Source organism: Rosa chinensis, chromosome 7, assembly GCF_002994745.2.
Source record: "Rosa chinensis cultivar Old Blush chromosome 7, RchiOBHm-V2, whole genome shotgun sequence".
Classification (NCBI taxonomy): domain Eukaryota; kingdom Viridiplantae; phylum Streptophyta; class Magnoliopsida; order Rosales; family Rosaceae; genus Rosa; species Rosa chinensis.
The window spans coordinates 11,014,719-11,039,788 of NC_037094.1; the positions used below are offsets into that span (position 1 = coordinate 11,014,719).

Sequence of the window (25,070 nt, forward strand, 5' to 3'; positions counted from 1 at the left end):
TGCGGATTTGTAAGCCATCAAATCCTCCTTTTTTCAGGCTTTGTAGGAAGTGCAATGAAACATTCAGAAGACAGGAGGGGAAATATCAGAAATGCTCAAGCTTCAATCAAATGTTGTACGAGCACTCAGCACTTAAATGCAGCTCAAGATGTAATTTCTACTTTACGAATTCATATGAAACTATCAAAACCCTAGTATTTTTTTCCAAAAAGTGTGGGAAGACTGAGAAATCCGCTTGTTTATCTCGTGAGGAGGAAGATTGAGAAATCCATGTTTTTGTTTCTGTCTCATAAAATCATAATTCATTTGGCAAACAATTAAGAGTTTTGGTATGGTAAATCAGCTAGGGTTCTCGGGGTTCCAGAAAAGGTCTATTAAGGTAATTGGTTTAGGTATCCCCGTATCAATGCACATGACGCTATCCTTAATTGGCCAAGGATTCATCAAGATGAAGAGGAACTTGGGGCACCAAGAGGAGTACGAATACAAGAATGTACCAATCTTGACCATCATTCCAGAGATGAATACATATTTTCAAAGGAAATCCAAAATTTTTACTGCACTGAATAAAGAATAACCCAAGGCGAATTAACATGCTACAAAAGAAATGTGTGATTATGTTGCAATACGAACACCCTCTATTACACTGTAAAATTTGTATTACTGAACCTATAAAGCTATACCGACTGCCAACTAGGCATAATTTGTTGAAATCCCTTCTTTCCTATCTGCAGACTGTAATGGGAACAAACCTACTTCACCTACGGGTAAGACACTTGGAATAAATTCTCAATCACAACTATGATTTTTCCTCAATCTTCATACTCTATATTGTGCAGGCTGCAAACATCTCACAGATATGAATCCCATGTCTTTTAAACCATCTCCCTACATCTGGTTTTACTTTGATCCACCACCTCAAAGCAAATCAAATCATACACCAGCACAAATGGCTCCTGTAACAAAAAACACATTAAGAAGTAAATCAACTAAACCGGCGCCGGCTGGCACCAAATTTTATATAGTAACTTGTGTATGTGTGTGAGGGAGAGAGACAGACCTCCTGTCCAAGAGGAGCAGCAAAACTTGGCGTCATTAAGATGTTTAACATCAAACCCAATAAACTAAGATCTGACACTGACATCATCATGGGCATAGGTAAGGAGAATATCTCTGCAAAACAACTCACAGAGTTCAAGTTAGTCTCTGCATAGTGATAAATGAAGGAACCAGTTTATCAAAAAGAATTCAGACCAAAAATAGTTTAGCGGAAGGAAGACACACCTATTTATTCAAACAGATTTGGCCAGACCTTGAGAAATGTCATACATCTCACTTGAAGCATGGCGAAAATATCTGTTGGATGCAGAAACATAATTTCAGTATACCATCTTTGATGTCAGCTGCATATAGACTTATGTGTATGCAAAACCCCATATACAACACTATCGCTTAAATCCCATATAATCAGGCTTGCTGAAATTGTAGTTCTTTAGAAAAATCTAACCATCTTTAATCTTAATCATGAATATACATAGCAACTACATATGGATATGCACATATGCATATACACCATCAACAACATGTACACCATCACTAAAATCCCGTATCAAACTCACATGATATATGAGCAGTGATGTCATATTGGTCTTTTGCTCGTTCAAGTTGATCCTCAGGCTCTACTACCCAAAATATTTTTAGAGACATAATCAACATTCTAAACATGCTTGCTGCCTACTTGTTCCACCCAACAAGTTTCACATTACCCTATCCTTAAAGACAACAGTCCCTTATCATAATCTCCAACAAGATGAGCAATGTGCTATATATCCAGTGGTTCAGACATGGAAGCCTTAATGTAAAAAGTACCTCTCTCTGTTATGATTCCTGCAATGGATTTTGCTCTCCAGGTTTCACGACCACCAAGGCTGCAACATTGTGATGGGTCATCTGTAAAGAAAACGATCAATTTAGTATGACCAATGACATAAATACACCATGCCACAGCTCATCAAATCATTGCAATAGTTTGAATTTTTACAAAGACCACACATAACGTTAATTACAGAAGATCAACAAATTAGTACTACCAAACTACAAGTTTTAACAATACTATGAAATTTCCACACTACCAAGACCCCAATTCAACACGAGCTCAGAGACTCAATTTTTCATTTTCCTCACTTTTCCAATCATCACCAATTTCTTATAAAACACAAAAAAAAGATAGACAAAGATGGTGAAGCATTTTACCCAGAAACCAAGGCCACCTCAGAGGAGGGTTAGGAGCTTCTTAGGTCAAGCACCTAAACCACTCCAGCATAGTACTCTCCCCTCTACTCTGCTCCTCAGCTTCATCAACGCCATCCTCTTTTGCATTCACAAAACCCTTAACTTCCTTTCAACGATCCTTAACTTCCCTTCAAACAAAAACCCGAATTGCTTTCCCGGAAAACCCACGAAAACTATGGGCTTGGTTTGTGTTTAAAGATTGGATTTTGGTTAAAGAGCAGAAAAGGAATGGTTTGGTTATGAAGTCGAGTGGTGAGCAGAGAGAAAGAACAAAAGTGATTTTGGGTCTAAGAAACGAGGGGGTTTGGAGGGGAAAGGACCCACGTCGTGGTGGTTGCTGATGCGCCACTGAGGAGGCTGTAAAAAGTGTTTTACCCTAAAGGCACCGTTAGGTGCGAAATGACCTTCAGCCCCACTTTGACTCATTCAGTGGCTCTCCTCGCGCCACGTCGTCCCTCCCAATGGCTGTAAGTTACAGCTTGCGTATTCCAGAACTCTCCCATTTCTTCAAGTTATCTTATCTTATTTAGAGACAACGTGTGATCTAGCTAAAAAATAATAATATGTATTTGTATATTATAGCAATATTATAGCATAAATGGTTCTTTTTTGCATGTAATTAATGCTCAAAAATAGCTAATTCATCTGGAATTTTTTTTTTTTGGGTGGGGGGGGGGGTCCGATTCCTTCCCTAGTACGCACCGTATTGACGTAGCCAATAAAATAATTATTTGACTTTTGGGGTTTCTTCTACCAAGAAGCTGAAGTTATTGCTAGATGCCTAGATCTATCGCTGCCTCTGAGGAGCAACGACGCCATTTCGAATCTCGGCAACACTGGGAAGAACCACAATTATTCTCCGAGTCGAAGGTGGGAGGAGTTAGACGTGGACTGTTTAGCAAATGTGTTTGCCAAAGTCGGATTAGTTATTGTGCTTTGAAGATGGTTCATGTTATTTTGCAGGTAAGAAGTGTGGATGCAAAAGAAGCTCTTCCACCAAGGGCGTCATCTCAGCAACTGACAGATATGGAGTTGGATGAGTGTGATGATACGACTCTGCATGATTGGGAGTTGCTGATTTCATCCCCATACAATAATATTGTTCGTATTAATGTCACTAATGGCTCTCGCCTACTTTGGCTTATCTTACAGTCTGATGTGAATAATGTGAAAGTTTGGATAATCTTTCCTGGTAGCTTGATCATTAATTTTTACGGTAATCAACGGTTCGGATTATAAAATTGAGTTAAATTTGAATAATATTGGTGGGTAATCTCATTTTAGCGCGTAATGTGTAACTAACGTTGACAAGTGGTGTTTAACATTTTTTATAGGTAATAATGACCAAACACTTAAGGATGGTCTGAGACCTCACCAAATCAAAGTGTAAAATTTTTAATTAAACCGATCGAGTTCAGATCACTGGTCATATATGCTTAGTTTTGTTTTACTACCATACTAGCATGTATTGTAGAAAAAAAAAAATATATATATATATATATAGAGAGAGAGAGAGAGAGAGAGAGAGAGAGAGAGAGAGAGAGAGAGAGGATGGTGCTATTCACACACTCATTTTCTCTATTCACACACCCCCTTTATTTTTCTATTATTTTAATTCAATTTGTTTTTACAAATTACCCTAACTACCCTCTATTGCAATTCTGATTTTTTTTTTCCTATTTGGCAAGTCAATCATCCCTAAATCCTAAACATTTATTTTCCCACATACAAGGACTTCAAAACTCTTCGTGATTATTCTCAAAAAAAAAAAAAAACTCTTTGTGATTCCTTATTTTCCCGCAGGTGAGGACTAACATTGTTGACTATGTTCAATCGTATTTTTGCTATTCTGGCCTTGCATAATACATTTTATTATTTTTTATTGCGAGATTAACAATTACATACTCATCATTGTGTATATACGGCTGTGGATTTTTGGCTAGTTCACTATAAGATACTTTGATTCCATGCTGATCAGTGTACTATGCTACTTTGCAACATTTGAGATGTTATTGCATAGAATCTAATTGTTACATACTGAAAATAATGTTCCAAAGTCTAGGATTTTTTTTTTTTCCAGCCTAATGTTGAACTTTTATTTGTGGGTGAGTGTTCTTTCAATACAGTTATCTAGAATACATTATATTAAGAGTTTCATACCATTGATTATGCGTGTGTCTGCATTTGTGTAGGTTCTCAGGTAAGTCTTGTTCCACTACACCACAAAGTTAATCAGACGACAGTCCAGGAACTGTCGTCTGAGTGAAAAATGTGCTGTTGTCTAGTAGTCTGTGGTCTAATTGACTTCGTTCAAACGACAGTTCAAAACTATTGTCTGTGTTACACTCAGACTACATATATAAGCTCATAACTGTCGTCTGAAAATTACCAAACTATTTTGATTTGGATAAACTATTATCTGTTAGACATTCAGACAGCAGTTCGTTTAATGATTGTTGAGAAACATTATATTACCCCAACACTTTTAAGAGAACTATGTTGTGCATAATGAATGTCAGACGACACTGTTAGGATACCTTTATTGTCTAAAATGAATCTCAGACGACACTGTTGGGATGCCTCTTTTGTCTGAAATGAATCTCAGACGACAATGCCTCATTTTTCTCAATTGTACTATATGCATTAACCATAATAGTGACAAAATGGAATACGTGATCTAACTCAATACTCAAACGACACATTTTATTGTTTTGAGTTGCATTTTATAAATCTCATTCAACAGTTTATTGTTATATTTGATGAGTGAAATGAATCTCAGACAACATTGATTTTGTTATATCTGTTGTGTGAATAAAGTACAGACAACATGAGTTTTGTTATATCTGTTGTGTGAATAAAGTTCAGACAACATGGGTTTTGTTATATCTGTTGTATGAATGGAGTTCAAACAACATGAGTTTTGTTATATCTGTTGTTTGAATGCATGTTCAGACAACATGACTTGTTTGTTGCTTTAAATGTGTTGTCTGAGTGAATCTCAGATAATAGACAATTGACCTATATTTGATGTCTGAATTGGCTTTGCACAATTGGTTGCAAATATAAAATTTCATGTCCAAAACACATATATCCAAATACCACATTGTCATAGATTACTGCCATCTGTTTCATACATTGCCATATCCAACTTTGGAACCAAGTGCAAATTCATATTCAGATCAACCACAATCCAAACCAAAAGCAACCTTAATATAGCAAGTCTATAATATATCAAGGTTACCAAAATAAGTCCCTATACCCAAGTACTAACTAGCTAGATGCGATACTACTTACATATATATTTTAACAAAAAAATTTGCCCACTCGATCTGTTCTAATTGCATCAATATGGTTCTGCGTATATGTTGCCTTCCCTCTTCTCTCCCACTGAAACAAATTGGTTTGCACTTAGTATTCAGAAAACTATCCAATAATCCATGACTATATATGAACTTATCGAAACATGCAAAGTGGACCAGAACAATGCAATCCAGCAACCACAATTTCAATAAGCATATTTTCAAAAAGCAATAATATTAGATGACAATATTCCAGCAAACCAGTTTAAGTTGGAGAAAAAGTGCACATATAAATGACTCTGCATTGGTGTTGTACTTGAGCAGATTAGTCTTTTCAGCATGGTATTTTTGTGACAAAATCTAGATGATTACTTTACATATTCATCATGATTGCAGTGTACACACCTTGTTTGGTATTAATTCTTTTTTCAATTATCAGCTACAAAGTGTTACTCTTGCTGGCATAAAAGAGTATAGGGAAATACATTTGAGAAGAGCGAAGACTGTTTTTTCCCAAATTGGCAGTGAGAGAGAGAGCTGGAATCATGAAAAATTTGAAAGGTTTTAGCATAACTCAAGTGAAATCACAACCAAAGACATTCAAGTACCAGGCCTAACCACGTGGTGTGGTGTGTTGGTCGAGCTGCCTGGTCTGGAACCCCCAGGTCTAGAGTTCGAATCCCAGCTCCATCCCGTGGCCAGCAGATTTGAGGGACCTGGGTTAGTTAGAAACACCCAATGGTTCGTGCATCTGCAGTGCAGTGATTAGTCTGGCTATGGTGGGTTACACTGCATGGGTGTGTGTGTTGGTTCTATTGAAGTCTTCCACTCAAAAAAAAAAAAAAAAAAAAAGTACCAGGCCTTAAACTTGATTACGCTCAGTAAAAAATGTAAACTAAAGGCAAGACTCAGTAAAAATCTTACCCAATCATGGAGTTGTTCCTCTTCATTAGTTTAGTTTGTGTCTGCATTTCTTACTCCCTTTTGGCAGCCCTAGATTTCCAAATCTGTAGACCACCACAAAACGAAAACAAAACCATAACTTTACTACTGAAGCTTACATTACAAACACGAAAAATAGAGAATGTGCTAGCCTCTTCTAAACTACAAAAAAAAAAAAACAAAGAGCATTGTACAGAACATTATTCCCTCTTCCAAACTACAAAAAAAACAAAGAGCATTGCACAGAATATTATTTGTTGACTTCCAGGATAAATTAACAGCTTCTTCAGGGAGTGATTGAGCTCAGTTAAAGTTGTGATTCTGGAAAGAGAAAAAAAAAAATACCGATTGTTCCCGTCCCCTTGTTCCTTTTATCTGAGTTATCTACTTTTTTCACTTGTTAATTTTCCGTTTTTTGACTTTGCTTGTTTCATTAGACTTAATGTAATGATACCATTCATTTTTTTTTTTCAATTTATATTTAACTTTTGACAACATTTTTATTTAAAAAAAAAAAATGGGATGCACATGGTGCGTGTCAAGAGGTCAATTAGAATCAAACCAAAACATATAGGTATCGAGTGAATAACATCCGGACTTGAAACACATGATTTTCTTTTGTGGAAAACAATTGTGACAAAGAGGAACACTACAAAAAAGAATTCATTTAGCTTCACCAGTTAGCGTCGGCGTTAGAATGCCGTCGCCATTGATCAAAAATTTGCTACGGCAAATGCCGCGTCGCAAAAAGAAAAATTATTTGCCACGGCAAGGCGTCACCGTCGCATAAATATGCCTTCAATTGCTACGGCATATTTTTTCCGTCGCTAAATTTCTCTACTTTTAACTACGGTAGAATGTGCCGTCGTGTATTTTCCTTTTATACATTTTTTTTTTCGACTTTTGGGTGAATATAGGCGCCAAAATTCTTGTTCCCGCTCCCTCCATCTGCTATTTCCCGCTCCCTCCATCCAGTCCCGACAACGAAGTCAACCATAGCAATCTGCTCTGCTAGTTCAGCTCCACCTCCTTCCTATTTTTCTTCTTCCTCCCAAAACCCCAAACTTCACTCCCCTTCGTTCATTCAACAACAACAACAACAAAACCCTTATTTCTGTAAACCCTAAATCAAGCTTCTGAATTAGAGCTTCCGCCGCCAGCGATAATAGCCAACCGCCGTGGTGGGCGAACCTGTTGCCCGCCCAAGCTTTGGGATCCGATAAAGTTCTCAGATTGATCTCCGGTGCCACCGCTAGCCTCATTGGCCAGTACGTGTCGGAACCCGTCACTTTTCTTCATTCTCTCGACCCCAGAGTCAAATTGGTATGCTCTATTTTGATGGGTAATGCTTGGTTTTTGATTCTATTTGGTGGGTTTGGTCTAATTTTGGTTTTGCAGGTTTTTGACTGTTTAAGTTTTGGTGATAGAATTTGGTTTGTGGATTTTGGGTATTGTCGGTTTGTTCTTCACGATAGAGTTTCACATTTTATGAGTTTGATCTGCTTATGATAAGAAAGTACTATGTGCATGTGTTAAGGATCTTATGAATTACGATGAATTCATGAACCATGACAAAAAGTAATGCAGAGTCGCAAGAAAGAGTTATATTAAAAGAGAAGACGCAATTGAGTAAACCATATATAGATTTGTGGTTTTCTAACAACAAGCTTCCTATGAATAATTGAATATGAAGTCAATACTGTCAATTAGTCAATGACAGAAAGGAATAAGGATTTGAACTTTTGTAGATGGTGGTTATGAATAACATATACAAACTGGAAGAAAACGAAGATCTTGATACGCAAAATTAATTCTTTAATTTCCATTCTTCCATTGAAAGACAAAAGAAACATTATGTGCATTTGCTTCTTATCTTCACTGAGAAAAGTAGGTTCTTCGTCTTCCTTTATACGTATGGTTACTCTTAATATATACGATTATTTTCTTGAATATTATTGGTTAATGCAAATATGTAATATTTGTAGGCTCCAGTGCTTCAGAACATAAATGACAGCAGGTTGAATTCAATTTGTATTGTTCAAGAGGGGAAGCCACTTGGGAAGCTGCTTTTTATCACTCAAGGTACCGCAGTGACCTACTCCGATCTAATGGTGAATAACTCCTGATGGGCATTTAGAATTGGTAAGGTAACTCTTGTAATATGGTACAACTTGGTTCTTCTGAACTTTACATGTTTTTAGAAAGAAATTAAATGAAAGAATGTATTCTTTTCATGTTCTGGTGAAGCAAATAGAGAGTTACTGAATATATAAAGGCTTCCTTAGTATCCTAGTTGTAGTTTAAGTGGTGAACTTGGAGAAGTTTAGTGACATCTTATTAGCATGTTGCAAGTGCCCCCTAAAATTTGAGATGATAGAGTGGAACCGGTTCCGTCTTATACACTTCAGATCACCAAAGATAAGTTATTTATTGAATTTGCTGACTCGCAGACCTTGTGGTCCTTCTCTGTTTAACTATAAAGTAACTTATTTGAAGGTAAAAACATCATTCTAAAGTAATTGTCAGTTGAGCAAAAAATAGTTATTGAAAATGGACTATCAATCTATTGATAATGATAAGGTTATGCATGCTGGAGAATTATCTGTTCTTAAATGCCTATTTGTTGTGACATCTCCCTTTTGGTAAACTTGCTTGACAAGCATTGTATTGAAACTGTACACATCTTTACTTCCTGTATATTCTGCTCATGCAGGGTATCACTCTCTTTGCATCTGTTGCTGCAACTTTTGGACTAAAATATTGCTCGAGTCTGCTTGAGAACTGATCTCAAAGGTAAGCGATCCATATTGGTTAAGTTTGAAAATTTTACCTTCACTACTACAACAAAGTTGATGGACATCAGTTAAAAATTGATGTCTATTTTAGTAAGCAACCGATGTCTCGTTAAGTGATGTCTAATATGGTGCTTTTAGATATCGGTTAAAACCCGATGTCAATAGGATACTTAGACACCAGAATTTTGAGAGAAAATGATGTCCCATATATAATAAAAAACCATTATTACTTGATATTTTGATGTCTAAACCTCAACGTTTGATGTCTAACAATGCTTTAACATCAGTGCATTTTTTAGACATGATGTGAAAGAGTAAGGGACATCAGTTTTATAACTTTCTTTGATGTCTAAGATGAATTCGACATCATTTTTTTCTTAGTTTGTGTTTTTTACATCACTCTTTTATTATAATCAATGTCGAACAGAGAATGAACTTCAGCTTTTACTCTAGAATCATTGTCTTTTTTACTGATAATACAACCATTCACGACAAAATAATTGCTTACGTTATAACATATGAGACCAAAAAAGAATTAAATGTACCTCAAGATTAAAAATCAATATCGATATTTGATTAGTACCAAAATTACAGTACATTGGAGGGAGGGGTGACAAAGCCTTACCTCCTAAGATGAAAAAAAAAATTACATAACCAAGTACTGAAGTTACAATAGTATATAGTTATATACTATTTTTTTTTTGGAAGATACAAGAACATATACTATGGACAGTATCAAATAAACATATTGCAGATCCCTCACAAACCAAAATTGAAAACTTGGGTGTCCCAATCATATTGCAGATCCCTCACAAACTTGCATATCTTCTCAGCAAATTAAACTTCATCATCTGAAATCCAACCAATCGCCAGTGACGTCAACCCTTAACAAATCTGCAAATTGTAAATCAACACAGCCACTCATATATATATATATATATATATATATATATGTTTTGATAATGTATGTAATGTGATGACCATATGAATGCTCTAATTGTTATCCGCCATCTACAGATCTACAGATCTACTTGATTCCAAAACCATATTCATGTAATTTTTTTTTTTTTTTAAAGGAACATTATTCTCCTCAAAATTTAAGAGATTCCTGGTCTGAAATTATTTACAGAAGATTGCAACTTCAACATATTCTTCTGTCTGTAAAGACCAAAGCACATGTGATAAATCGAGTTAACTAGCCAGACATCAAGTAAGTTGTAAGCCCCTCTAGTAATCAACTAGTAATCAAGAAATTGATCATGCTCCAGTACTCACCAAGCCCCTCTAGTTAATGATAACTAGTATTGTGGTCAAGGATGCTTTTGAACAATATTAAGTTTGGCAATGTTTCCTTTCAGTTATCAAGTATGGTAGGACCTTATAATTATGAAATGTGGTTGGTTTGGTTTGTACTTGGTAATGAAGCATAACTTGGCACTTATCTTTTGATTATATAATTTCAGTTGTGAGATACTATGAGTGAAGTGATTGTTTTGATGCTTTATATTGTTTTACTATATCTTTTGATTAGGTGTGTAAAACAGCAGAAAACATTTTAGTTTCAAAAAAATTGGGTGGCCAATTAGTTGCGACGGTCATTAGCTGTTGCTAAAGCTTCATATGAAAAATACTTGAGGTGGCGACGGCAATGACGCCGTCGCAATTATGGAGGGAAAATCAATTTCCAACCTATTTCTAATAAATTTGGAGGGAAAATTTCTGGAAAAAAAAAATATTTGAAAAAATAGTTTGTTGCAAGCAACGGCATCTGCCGTAGCAAATAGGTTACTTGCGACGGCGTTTTCAGTCGCTACATGCCGTCGCCTAATAAGCGACCAATGGATTGCTACGCTTGTTGCCGTAGCTAAATCTTGTTGCGACGGCGTTTTGCCGTAGCCAAGACCAGTGGCGACGCCACCAACAACAACGGTGTATTTGCCGTCGCCTAGCCGTCGCCATTGGTGTTTTGCGACGGCAATTAGACTTTCCGCGACGGCACAAAGCCGTGGCAAAATGAATTTTTTTTTGTAGTGGAAGAAGTTAACTTAGGGCATGTCATCTATAATTCAATTTAATGAAACTACGTAAGAAAAACAGAATTTACTTTTAGCATGTCCTATTAGCACTTTAACAATTATCAAAGGCCAATGTCCTGTTGAGGTGTCAAGAGAATCTCTCTCTCTACCATTTCAAATATATCCTGCAGCCTATGAGCAAACTTCCCAGTTATGTTGTGTTTGATCCTTTCCAGAAACATCGTGCTCTTGAGCCAGGTGACCCTGACATAGACATTGCATTTACATGCATTATGAGCAAGGGCAGATTTCTCAATCCGGTACCTTAACTGAACCTGCATAAAAAAATAGAATGTATATTATTCGAGCAGTAGCAAATAGGTGAAAACAAAAGCTGGTGATGATTCTCATTTTGATGTCACATACCCGAAAATGATTGCCAAATGGAACACCGTACAGGGCCATAACTTCATCGATGATCCATCCCTCACCATTTGCATTTGGAGACTTTCGTTGTCTGCATGCCACCTCTCCCCCAAAGATGGAAACATTGCGGTTGAATCTATAAGACAAACGTCGCTCAAAGATATTTGGCTTTATAGGTTCCCATGCAGTAGTTGCATAGTGAAGACAACCTGATTTCTCCATAATTTTGTGCTCCAGCTTTCCTCCATTGAACATTTCCATCAAAGATTTTGTCTGCACAATTTTCCAGGAGGGTCTAAGACTCTAAGTAGTAGAATAAACAATCTATTAGGATTGACGATTTTGATTGACCTAGAGAGTATTCATTATCTCTCTCACTCTAATGAAAAACTTTCAAAGCTGCATCGCAAGTTTTGCCGTCTTTCATTTATTTAAAGTTCTTTTTCACATAAAAAAAAGGACAAACTCTGCAGAAGCCTATCTTTAAGGTGTAACAAACGAAGAAAAGAGGAGAAAGGGAACCACAACTCACATTCACAGGTATTTCTGCAGTATAAACTTTAGACATCTTTGTATCTTCAAGATTGAGTATGGATTCAGTATCTTCAAGCATCTTGGACCTTTCTTCATGATCATCCAGATCTTCAGCAATTTGTGCTTTCTGATCTGGACTTAGTGCTCTTGTTCTCCACAAGCCCACTATCATCCTGCCACGAAATGTAATTGGTCATCAAATACCTTCTATACGTATAAAGACTTTGGCATAAACAAAATCATCTCTATCTCAAATGCGGAATCCTAATACCACTACCTGCTTGCTGAACTGAACGACAAGAATGATTGGAAATAAAATCTAAGCCGGCCTTCTTCATCTTGGCACTTCGCCCCATGCCTTGCATCAATACCTCGATCCTTTTTCAAAACAATGACCAGCAAAGGGCTTCCCACAGATGATAGGGAGGGTGGATGCTGTTGGATATCTTCAATATCCTCCCAAAGAAAGAAAAATTTTGTTTTGTGTCCAAACAAGTTTGCATAAAACCCGACTATTCTTGCAGATAGAAAAAGTCGGCCCTGCATCAGAAAGTCATCATAGTAAAGACTTTAACTCAATGCCACCTAATATACTATACTTAGCTATGTAGAACAATCCTCAGCTAATATGCATACTTTGTAAACACTCATTTCAATCTACTTTTTTTTTTATTGTTCAATCACACGGTGTCCTCAAAGGCTTTCTAGGCCCAGACTAATCCGTGCTCAGGGGATCTTGTCAGAACGCTTCCTCCCCCTGGCCACCAAGAATATATTGGGACTTAACTCCAATAAGCATCGGCGGGATTCGAACCCAGGTATGGGGGTTCTACACCTGGAGGCTCTTACCAACTCGACCACCTGTGGTGGTTTCATTTCAATCTACTTTGTGTGTCAAACACCAGCCGAGTCTAAGAACATTTATTATGATTGCAAATTCCTTTTTTGATCTTCTTCTTTTTCAAGTAATGGAATAATGTCATAAAAACGAAAGCTGTTACCTGCACTGGCATTTTCCTTTTCAGTGCACATGTAAAATCACTGACAAGAAATTCTTCTGGTGGCAACCCAAACAATTTCTGAAATGTAGAATTCCTATGAGGCGATCGGAGATCCAACTGTCAAGAATCAAGAAAGGGGTTTGATCATTATCTATGGTAGAAACTAGGTTCAATTTCTGTTCGATCAAGAAAAGAATTTCAAACACAGCACCACAAAAGGAAATACAATAATATGACCTATGAATGGGAAACTCAAGTACGTGAAAGTTCTAGCTAGACTATCATAGATTAACTCAAGAAAACTAAAGAAAGAAGAAAAGGTGTTACAAAGTCCTTACCTTCTTTCCAACCTCCTTTTCCATTTTGGTCATATACTCCTTAATTGTTTCATGTCCTTTGTTATTGTCCAGAAAGATTCTCAAGTGCAGCTTTGATTGAGAAGACTGAGCAAGCTTTCCCTCAAGGGAGACCCACATGTCTGCGAGTTCAGTAGCTGAGTGTTTCAGAAAATTGATCTCAGCATGCCCTAGAGACATGGCTTGGTCAAAAGGGCCATCAAAATCAAAAACTTCCACGTCTAGAACTGATGGAGGTTCTTCCATAGCATCGAACTCAAGTATGTCTGCATGACTTTCCAAGATTGATAAGTGACAATGTGGATAAAAAGATATTGATAAGAGAAGAAAAAGTCCTTACCGTTCCATTGAGGATCAGTAGTTTGAAGCCTGACAGAGCTTGTTCTTGTTTTACCATTGCTGGTGAAAACCACATAGGGATCAGAGAACCCTGATGAATCCAAGGAGGCTAGGTTTGTCCCTTCAAGCAAGGCAACAGTGAGAACCCATCCATCACCTTGGGATTTGACTCCATGATCACTTCCTGTTTAATTATTGGACAATTCAGAGATGTGAGATCAAGTGACTGAATAAAAGACTTAAATAGTTTCGTAAGATTATGGGAAATAATATAATGTGCTTGCCTTGTTGCAACCTAGCTTGCACAAAGTGTTGAACCATATTATAAATGCGCTCCAATTGAAGGACTAGAATTCCACATGTGATAAACTCTCCGATACTATCTGGCAAATCAAGTCCATGAAATTCTAGGCCTTGGAGTTTACTTGGTTCACAAAGTAAAATGTGCACCATGATATATAAAACCATAAAAATAGTGGAAACAACAGTCATATTCCAGAAGTATTCCTTTGCCAATTCCCAATCTGATTGGTGTCCTGCCTGCATAGCCAGGATATGATCCTTGTCAAACAAATCTGTAGAATCTAGCACTTTAAACTTCTGAGCCATCAAGATGGAGAACTGCTCGAAACTGTCCTTAAGTCCCTGTCGAACTCCTCCTTCAATCATGCCTTTCATCAATGTGCTATGGAGAAAGTTAACTTCCCAGGATACCACAAGGCGAGAAGATTCTTCCCCTGAAGGTAGCTCTGGTCCAGGCAATATCTTGTAAAGCAATTCAACCTTGAATGAACTTCCATACGGAACTTCGGGTGTACAAACACTTGCCAATACAGCAAATTCCCTTCCGTTTGCTGTGAGATATGTTTGCTCCTCTGTGGCTTTAACAGCTTTAACCAACTTTGTTGCAGCATTTATGTAGGTAACTACCCGTGTTAAACACGACATCTCTCCTGATTTCCATGTCCAAGGCCCTTCATGTACATCTGTTGTCCCCTGCAGTTCTGCTAAATCTCTCCTAAACTGTGAATTTGGGGTAAAAAGAGATGCATTAAGATCACTTGGTGAAACAACATAAGCCTGATCGATAAGAATTCCCCCCGGAAGATTCTCTGGCATTTTTTGTTCGCTCTCACTTGACTGCATCATTTCAAGAGACTTTTCAAAGCTACAATTAGAATGCTGTTCCTCCATGCAATCTTCATAGTCAGATACTGAACTAGACAGCCCTGAGGAATCATCAGTTCTTGAAGCTTCATCATTCTTATGAAGAAGCCTGTCCATACGTCTCCTAAGAGCCTTCATCAATTGTTTTCCTCCCGGTATCTTTCCACATGGAGATTTGGAGCATAAGACACCATTAGATGATACAAATGGACTGTCAATCTCTTTAGGCTCCTCAGTTATATTTGAGTGCAAACAAGGGAGGTCATTAGCAGCGGCATCATGGCCTTTTTCATGCAACGATAGAGTAAGAAGAATTTTTCCTGTACATACAGGACAAAGATTCAATGTCAATAATCTGCTCTGATGCTAAAAATCTGAAATGGACAATAATGCACCACATGAATGGCTGAATCGACAACTTCATTTCACAAACCCAAGTTAAGGCTCAAGAGGAAGACAATGCAGTCATGTTAGCAAACAAAGGTAATTTCTTACAGACTTCCCTATGACTTATCTATGACCTGAAAACTACCAATACACATTTAAGAACCAAAAAATATACTCAGCAATACGGAGTTCTACTAAGATATCAATTATAAGAGGAAGTATAGGGTTTGGTCTACCACTATCAACTCCAGAAAGGTAATGTGAAAGAGTAAAGCATGACTGATTTCGCTAGAAACAGCTTCATTTTTACATTTCCCTTGGAAGCTCCCTAGAAACGAACAGAAACATAATTTATTTCCTTAATATGTGAGCCGAAAAATTCAAAACTAAGGAATGAATAGTCATCACAAAAACAAAATAAAGTTGCATACGAAAAGAGATCATCTGTACTCTAAAAGCTAGCTATGAGAAATAACAATCCACTAAACAACTCCACCGCATTTTTCATGGAATCTTCAAATGCGGCTCCATGAATGAACTAAATAACCTCATTCTGTAAGCAGTTAAAATATTATTAACTAAAACAATTGAAACTGCTATTGGAAAGGACAAAAAACAAAAGCCCAGCACTTCTCATCAAGTTCATAGCAGTTCCTTGTTATTGGGGTTGTACGTACGTATAAGAATTGACACATTCATAAGGGGATTAATAAAAGATGGAATGTAGTAGCATCAATGTCAATCCAAGTTCTAATTCACCCACAGTAAAAATATGAGCAACGCCTGTAAAAAAGCATTCTTGAAATCCAAAGCCAACAAGTAAACAGGCAAAGAGGACTAACCACAATCTGTATTGATGAACTTCCCGGACTTGGGCCTTTCAAAAGAATACCATGCGGGCGGCAAGGTACTATTATTCTCAGCAGCAACAGACCCCACCGGAATCCGAACCCGGACGACTAACTCCGCCCCATTAAACAGACCATTAGAGTCATCATCCTGGTGAAAAACAGACACAAGTAGCTCCTCATTCATATCATACACCCTGAACAAAAACTCTTCATTCCAAGCAGGGTTGTTGGTGTTCCTCAAAATCCTAGTCTTGGACTTGTGCTTCCCAACCTGAAGCTCCACAAAGCAAGAGTCCTTCACAACCAAGTCATGAGCTTCCATCACATACACGTAAAGCCTCATGGTAGTTGCGCCTTGTGAGCATAAAAAGAAGAGACGGGGGGTAATAAATAGAGGCGGGTTTGAGTGTGTTTAAAAAGCTAGAGAGTTGGGTTGTTGTTGTTGGTGGTGGTGGTGGTGGTGTTTAACGAGGGTGGAAAAGTGTGACATGGAAGCCATGGGAAAACGTGGAAGCAAGAGAGGGGGAACACGAAGGAAGTGAGACGTAAATATAATGTGAGTCGGTAAGTGGACAAATTATGTCGTGTTGATTTATAATTAATATTTTTATTAATAATTTAATAATTTATTTAATATAATTTAATTATCTATTTATGTCGGTGCACTGAATCCTACTCTATTTTTATATTCTTTGTATATCATTCCCCATGATGACGTGGGTTCTTTTACTTCTTGAGGCTTTTGAGAAGGGAATCAAACTGAACTAAAAAATAAATAAAGGGATAGGGGAGGAATCAAATGCCTCTATTTTAGTTCTGTGTTTGTTCAAGATCACTGTCAACTTGTCTTGAATGATAAGCTGCAATTGCCAAAACGCAACCGATCTAATATGGATAAAGTATATATATATATATATATATATATATATATATTTGAACACATTTTTCTTTTTACATGAGAGCTCAATCTTGTTTAAAAAAATATATATAAAAACAAATAGTCCAAATATAAAGGACTGGTTACGACTTACAACACAGAGCCAGTTGAGCGACGAGCAGGTCTCTCTCCAACTTTATCCGGTCACCGTCCGGCGACAATGTTACAGTTTCCGGGCTTCATGAAACAGTATCCGTGGTCAACCAGGACAATTCCGACGTCGTTTCTGCTGCCGTCTCAATGGCCCCAACCCCACAGCGAAGAGCTCCTCCTCGCCATGGAGGAGGCCGATTACGACGAAAAGGTACTTGTTCAAATCTCAATTTCACCCTTTTCTTCATTTCCTTATCTAATTTTGATACCATCTATACGAAATATCACCTAATTTTTGAGCAATTTGAAGTTTTGGAATGAAAGGGGAAATGTGTCGGTGACTGTAAATGTGGAAAAAAGGAACCTAATTTGAAGTGGAATAGTACCTAATTACTTCATAGGATTTGGTATTTGTTTCATTCGTGACCAAAGTAGGAGCTTTTGTTGTGTTAATCAATTGAAATGTCTAAAAGTTTTGAGCTTTTTAGTCTTCTCGGTCTGTCTGTCCAAGTGTTTGTGGTTGGCAATTCATTTTAGGGTTAGATATGCTTGAGAAGCTTTAAGGTGTTGTGTATTGTTTGCTCACTTGTGTGGTGCACCTTGTTGAAGATCTTTATTGGTTCTTCAAAAGGAGAGGTTTGGATCCACAAGTTTTAACTTTTGAGTGTAGAATTCTTAAGTTAGAAAGATGGACACTACTCTGTTAGTTCTTAACTTGTGAGTGTAGACCAATATGGTCCTTCGACTCTGAATTCTCCATGTATAGACCAATATTGTTGGGTGCTCATGGTTTTAGGAACTAAATTGGAGTTGGATTCCTGTCTGACTGACCTTGGAAATTCATAGAAAGCAATTACGTTGAATTTTGGGTAAATTTTGGTCCTTGGGAATAAGTGTGAGTTAGAGCCTCGAAGATAGGGGTTTCAAGAGTGTAACTTGCAAAGGGGAGTTTGACAGTTTTGAGTTTGTCGAAACTCAGTATCTGTGGACACCTAGTAAAGCCTCAAGGAAGAGTATAGTTTTCAAATAGTTTGAACCTTATCCCCTGTAAGACAGTAGGATACCATTACTGGCTTAGGCTATTAGTTCCCCAAGGTCAGCTGGGGTTCTCACCCTAGTTGTCAAAAGACAAAAGAAGAAAGAATGAATTTGACGTTCTGGAAGTTAGAATAGCGGATTCAAAATAGTAAAGTGCAACTGCATTAAGATGATAAGTATAGTCTGAGACATAGGGGTACCTCAAATCCATATGAACATGATCTTTGTAAATGATAAAAGCTTGCATTCTGAAGGAAGATTTTGTGTTTGAATTGAGTCAAGCCGAAAAGGCACATATCAGATTAGAAGGATAACAATTTGGTAAAAGCACTTTTTTTTTCTTGCATTTGATGGCATTTATGCTTGTTTTCAAAGTGTCTTGAAAGTATAGTCTTATTCGACCAAAAAGAAAAAAAGAAAGTATAGTCTTAGGAAATAGGAATTACAGCATTGTGTTTTGCACTTATTACTGTTCTCCTTTTTAAGTTGGCTTGCTGTTAGCATTCATATAAACAATTTTTGCAGTGTAATGAAATCCGAAAGAGCCACAGCAACCAGATTATGATTGGGAAACCGACTGTTGATGTTGATAAAGAAGACTATGATAATGATGCTGACGATGATGATGTGGACAATGCAGAGGATTCTGAGGGCGAAGAGTTTGAGCAGGAAACCGGTTGAAAATGCCAGAACCCCCCTTCTGTTTTTAATTTTAATATTATATACCTGCTTATGATCTGGCATCAATATATCAATGTGTGCGCTCCATATTCTCTTAAACAAATCTGTTGACTTGTGCCAATTGAGCCACATTTATATGGGCGTAGCTTCCGCCATAGTTGCTTTTATGCTTTGGTATCCTTCATTTACACAGTTGTATACAATGACCCGTAATGAGGCTCAACTTTTCCAGTTATCTACTTTGGATGGTCTTGTTGTCAGACTCAGAATGAGAATGGCATCACATAGGGGTACGGGGTAAGTTCATAATTTACAGGAATTCTAAATGATAAAACTGGTGCTAGATTGTGAAGAATTATTTTGCTTGAATTCACGGTACAAGCCAGCTGCCCACATTCACCCTAGCAACAGCCAAGTCTTCTTTTGAGTGTCATGGATTCGAGTCCGGAATTCGAGTTATAGAAGCACAATTTGGTGGTTTAAATGACATGAGCTCAGTATTTATGCTAGGTGTCTGAATCGAGTACAGCAGCTAAACGAACTACCTATTTAGTCATAGGATCAGCACATTGAACGTACGTGTTCTCGGTTATTACTAGTTCGATTACTAAAGTACCCTTACAAAAATGACTTATATATATTTCTAGAATTATGGGTAATTTGGGGTGATTGAAAATACATAAGGATATTTTAGGTAAAAAAAATGCATTCATGAGGCTTTGATTCCTAAACACATACCCCTTGGAATTGGATATCAAACTTCGGATTATTCATGAATCGATTTCTGATAATGAGGTAGGTGTTGTACTATTTTAATACTTATATAAGTTAGTAAACGCAAGAAAACTCATACAATGAGGTAGGTGGTGTAAAAAGTATTTAGTTTTGATAGATGTTTTATATAGTGTAATCAAATTTAAAAAAGTATAAGGGTACGCTAATCACAATTTAAAGTGTGTGCCAATTACAACACTAATAGAAAGAGTATATTCAATAGTAAGCAGACAAACCAATTATAAGGTCCTTATCATTTAGGATATTTATATAATTACTAGTTAACTTCCATTTATAAAAAAAAAAAATTAACAACATAGTACGGGATATCATCGATCAAAAACTGCTCAATAAGGAGAAACCAGGTAGTTAACCCAAATTCAAAGAGAGCAAAACTAACAATACAATCGTGCGACAAAATCATAGTGAAGACTGAAGAATGAGAATGTATATCATGCGTGTGTGAAGGAATATTTTGCTTGAATCTCGAGCTAAGTAGCTAATGCAACTAAACGATCTAATCTAGATGTTTTTCATACTATGAGTAAATTTAGTCACAGGATCATCACAATGAACATAGCTCCTTCTCGTTCACTATCACAAACAACTTCTAATTAAAACAAAATTTAAAAAATAACAAAAGAAAAAACAAAGAGCTTACCCTAAACCTTAAAAAAGAATAGAGTAGGTTCAATATAAATTACTGAATAACGTGCCATGAAATTCTTCTCATGATATTTATCATATTTTAGTAGTCATACAATATGTCCACTTTTAGTTTCTGCTTCTGAGATTGCATGTGTGTATTTGTAATTTTTTCCTGTGCTGATGACAAAGACGACACAATCAGAATTTTTTCCATCCAGAGCTGGATCATGAGTTGTATTGGACATTGACCTCTCTACTCTTTCATCCACCTCCAAATGTAACCGAGGTAGTTCGATAATCTTGTTACCAAAAGGACTACAGAAAAGGAACTCTAGTATAGTAGTAAGCAACCAACCATGCTTTGAAGCACAAATTGTTTAGTCATATTCATGGCCGCTATTGACGAATGTTCGCAATTCGGGGCAGATTTTGAGTTCACGAGTGAAATTCTGTTTTGATGACCAGAAATCGCAAAACCCAAATCTCCCATTTCTATCAAAACCGATTGGCCATGGCATAATTGGACCACAAAGCAAAGCGGATAAGATCAACAATACTATGATTTGCGAGACACTGAGCAACTAGGGTTAAGATATCACGATCATAATGTACCATATACTAGATTTAGTGGTGTTAGAAGATCTTAAAAACTATGAAGTTTAGAAACACTCGGTTCAATCTCCCTTATGTGTCAAACTGTGGACAGGAAATGTATTGTAGTTAGAAATTACTTTTTGTCTTTTTTCTTTTTTCCTATAGCAGAATAATCACTGATGAGAAATTCTTCCAGCGGCAAACCAAATAACTTCTGAAACGTAGAATTTCTATGAGGTGATCGGAGATCCAACAGTCAAGAATCAAGCAAGGAGTTTGATCAATGTCTACAATATTAGATCCTACGTTTAATTTCAGGTTCACGAGAAGAATTTCAAACACGCAGCACCACAAAAAGCAAAACAACATTAATATCTCCTATCAATATATGGAAACTTAAAATAATTCAAGGAAGAAGAAAATGTGGTTCAAAGTCCTTACCTTCTTTGCAACCTCCTTTTCCATTTTGGTCATATACAATCCTCGGTGCTTTTATTTGAGTGGGAGCAGGGAGGTCATTAGCATCATGGCCTTTTTCATGCAGATAAAGAGTTAATTGGAAGAATGTTTTCTGCACATAATAGGGCCACAATTGTAGAGAATCAATATATAGATCTGCACCGATCCTAAATGTGTTAAATTGACAACTATGCAGCTCATCAATGACCAACTTTATTTCAGAAACACAAGTTAAGGCTCAAGAGGAAAATAAGGCTAGTCAACTTAGCAAACCAAGATCATTTCTTACTTATCTATGACTTCCTGAAAACGTAATTACCTGCAAACTACTGCTGCACATATAAGTGGGGATATAAAAATTTAGGCACCTTATGGTTAATTAGAATTGCATGGTTTAGCCAAGTTATGTATTATAGGTAAACAAAAATTAAAATCTACATAATTTTTCTGCTCAAAATCTAACAGATTTTCTATTTTATAGTATTGATAATTTTTTCCTAGAATTTAAGATATTGGTGTAAATTTAGGGAATTTTGTATTCTCTTTTATCATTATCCCTAAATTACCCACTAAGAGAATCACCTGAGATAATAACAAGCGTCTCAACTAAGGATATGCATTCTAACATGCATCATTTAGTGAAGAGTGCTCTATAATTAAGCTACTTCATTTGCTTTACAATTGTGATGACATACCGGAAAAACAATGCTCACTTGAAGCCATAGTACAATAAGATCAGCTTTCTCACTATGTTGCCACTGAAAATATAACCCGATGACACTAAGTTTCATCCTGCCACTAGGAGGTTGTGATCATTTGACAAAAGGAACTCGCCGCCTAACTAGAGTAGATATGATACGCAAGGTGCGCAGATCAGTACAAAGCCCACATCTCCAAACCAAGTGGTAAGGACTTATTGAAAACAGAAAAAAAGATACAACTAAAATGACAAAAAAAAATGAAAATAACCTAGTAGCCTAGAAGTGGGGCATAACCCCTGTATTCTAACAAGCACTATTTAGTAAAGAGTGTAACATTGACTAGTCTATTTTCTTTTACAATTGTGGTGATATACCGGAAAAGTATTGCTCATGTGAAACCATAAACCAAGAATACCAACTTTCCCACTAGGCTGCCACCGGAGGATATTACCCGACACTTAGTTTCATTCTGCCATTAGGAGGCTACGACCACTTGATGAAGTAAGGAACTTGCCGACTCATTAGGGAAGACAAGGCACGCTGAGTGCATAGACCAAGATAACACCCACCTATCTCTACCAAGAATTGGTAGGAGTTTATTAAAGCCCTAAGGCAATGAATAACTAAACAACAGAAATAAAAGAAAACATAAACCTTAAAACTGAAAGCTGTCCAACCATACAGACGCAGCAAGGAACCCAATGACGTGGCCCAAGCCCACCTACCAACCCATAAACCCAGCAGATACCACAAGCCCAACAACCACTCAAAGCCACTAGTAAGAAACCCTAGTCGCCGTCGTTGCCCCTCCCACACAACTACCACGAACAGATGCCAAACCACCAAGCACCTCCACTTACAAATCTAATCACCGTTCCATAATCCAGATCGAAAGCAATCTGATCTCCACCCTAATGCTCTGCTAACCTGTTTCTAGACACCATCATGCAAAATGATCCCGATGTTCAACCATCGAATAACCCATGAACACCAACCCCTTGTGACCTCACACGTTGCACGCCAACGAGGACAGAGGCCCGCACTGGCATAAAGGCACAGCTGGACGATTAAGAAAACAGAGGAGTAGAAATGTCGCGGGTGAGGCGCGTTCTATATATGGTCTTTCTAGGGTGTGAATAGTTTCTAGTATGGAATAATGGAGTAGAATATTAGTTCACTTGTTTAGCCTTGGACAAATTATGTCACGTTCATTGTTAATTGTATTAGCAGTTCATCCATTTGGTTCAGTGCTAAATTTTTATATTTTCACTTAATTTTTCTTATTAGGATGATATATTAGTAGGCATAATTGCAAAAATAAAAAAATAAAAAAAAATCATGAAGTGAACGCGTATATAAGTAGATGGAAGGGTATAAATATACCCTCTAAAGAATTGTTTTTCATTTATTTTTACAAATAAATATAAAATGACCATATTATCCCTTATATGTAGGAGATGTGATTCATATTTGAATAAAAGATGTTAAACTTGACAGGGGGGGTGTAAGTCGGCAATTTTTGCCAAGTTCTTGGGGGTTAATTTTCGCATTGCAGGTTCGGAGTGTAAATTGATAATTAGGGAGAATTTTGGCAATCATATATTCTTTGATTGATATATAGTAACTTCATATCTTATCAAAGATTTAGTTCATATAATTTGGATTATTAATTTTATTTTTGTCTTAAGTAGATGTCTACTAAGGGTTTCATATTGAACGATATCCAAGGAAAAAGATCCTAGTCTCTCTTCAGCCGCAAAAGTCCTCTCAACCCCTAGGCGTTTTCGGCATTATGCTTATAGATTTATAGATAGTATTTCCTAGAAACGCTATCTAAAGCATCACATCTACCATAGCAAGGGCTGTTATAGTGTTTTCTAAAAAAACTATGAGAAGATATTATACTGTTTTTTGGTCATTATAGATGAGTGTTTGTGATGCAATGATAGTTGAATCTTTTCTGCTTTTTATTCTTGTTGTGTGAACTATTAATTGATGCACTATGTTTCCTTCATTGTTTTAATCAGGGGAGCATGATCAATTTGATAGCAAGCTCATTGGGAAGGTGTATACATACAGTTTGGAGCGATGGGTGTCTACCTTCTTGCGGTTTCCTTTTTTGGAACCTTATGGCCTTATGGACTAAGATTGTGGAATCACCTTTTGCAAGAACTTCTGGAGTGGTACAAAACCTCGAATAATCAGTTTCTAGTGATATTGAGGCACAATACTCATGGAGTGTATGTAGTTGGACTTGCAGCTCTAATATTCATGATCATAGTACATTCTATATGGCCTCTTTTTGCCTTTTTCGAGCCTGGATGCCAGGTCTGGAGGACCTTGACAGGTTTGTGAAAACCATTGCAGAGCTACTTGGTCGATGCTAGGATGACATGCATTTTAGGTTTACATGGATGCAGTAATCCCGAATTCCCTTATCCCCTCTTTGATCACTTGTTCGCTCTTACAATTTTCCGTTCAGAAATATTATTGTAATCACACACCTTTCCGTTAAGAAATATTGTTGTAATCTCACACCATGCATACATGAACGTATTTTGATGAGCTCAAAGTGAGTTCTCAAAATTAACCATGTTAACAATTGTTAGTATATAGCAAGTAGGGATCGTTCTATCCGGGGATTGATGGTGCTCCTGTCATTTAAACGTCAAAGAAAAGAATATTAATACAAATATACAATATTTAGGAAAATTACAAAAGAAAAATTAAGGGGATTCGAA

The 25,070-nt window shown here is 36.9% G+C and overlaps 2 protein-coding genes and 1 long non-coding RNA gene across 4 annotated transcripts; 1 reads left to right on the top strand and 2 right to left on the bottom strand.

Moving 5' to 3' along the window:
* Window positions 1–1,284: 1,284 nt before the first annotated feature.
* Window positions 1,285–2,439, bottom strand: LOC112175441. The gene is made up of 3 exons (XR_002926453.2): window positions 2,254–2,439; window positions 1,870–1,950; window positions 1,285–1,356 (listed from the first exon to the last, which is right to left on the bottom strand). It is a non-coding gene; the product is annotated as an uncharacterized LOC112175441 (long non-coding RNA).
* An 8,951-nt stretch (window positions 2,440–11,390) lies between these two features.
* LOC112180283 (C2 and GRAM domain-containing protein At5g50170) lies at window positions 11,391–16,975 on the bottom strand. 2 transcript variants are annotated; one of them, XM_040512054.1, is made up of 9 exons: window positions 16,396–16,975; window positions 14,284–15,486; window positions 14,001–14,183; window positions 13,643–13,782; window positions 13,305–13,421; window positions 12,581–12,843; window positions 12,302–12,476; window positions 11,770–12,042; window positions 11,391–11,678 (listed from the first exon to the last, which is right to left on the bottom strand). In XM_040512054.1, the coding sequence occupies exons 1-9, from the start codon at window positions 16,745–16,747 to the stop codon at window positions 11,466–11,468; spliced, it is 2,919 nt and encodes a 972-aa protein (XP_040367988.1). In that variant the 5' UTR covers window positions 16,748–16,975; the 3' UTR covers window positions 11,391–11,465. The 2 variants fall into 2 exon arrangements, with proteins under 2 accessions (XP_040367988.1, XP_024174578.1); XM_024318810.2 differs by having other exon boundaries at window positions 13,643–13,926; window positions 16,396–16,974.
* Window positions 16,976–17,377: 402 nt separating this feature from the next.
* On the top strand, window positions 17,378–19,392 carry LOC112180284. The gene is made up of 2 exons (XM_024318811.2): window positions 17,378–17,645; window positions 18,998–19,392. The coding sequence occupies exons 1-2, from the start codon at window positions 17,502–17,504 to the stop codon at window positions 19,151–19,153; spliced, it is 300 nt and encodes a 99-aa protein (XP_024174579.1). The 5' UTR covers window positions 17,378–17,501; the 3' UTR covers window positions 19,154–19,392.
* Window positions 19,393–25,070: the final 5,678 nt, after the last annotated feature.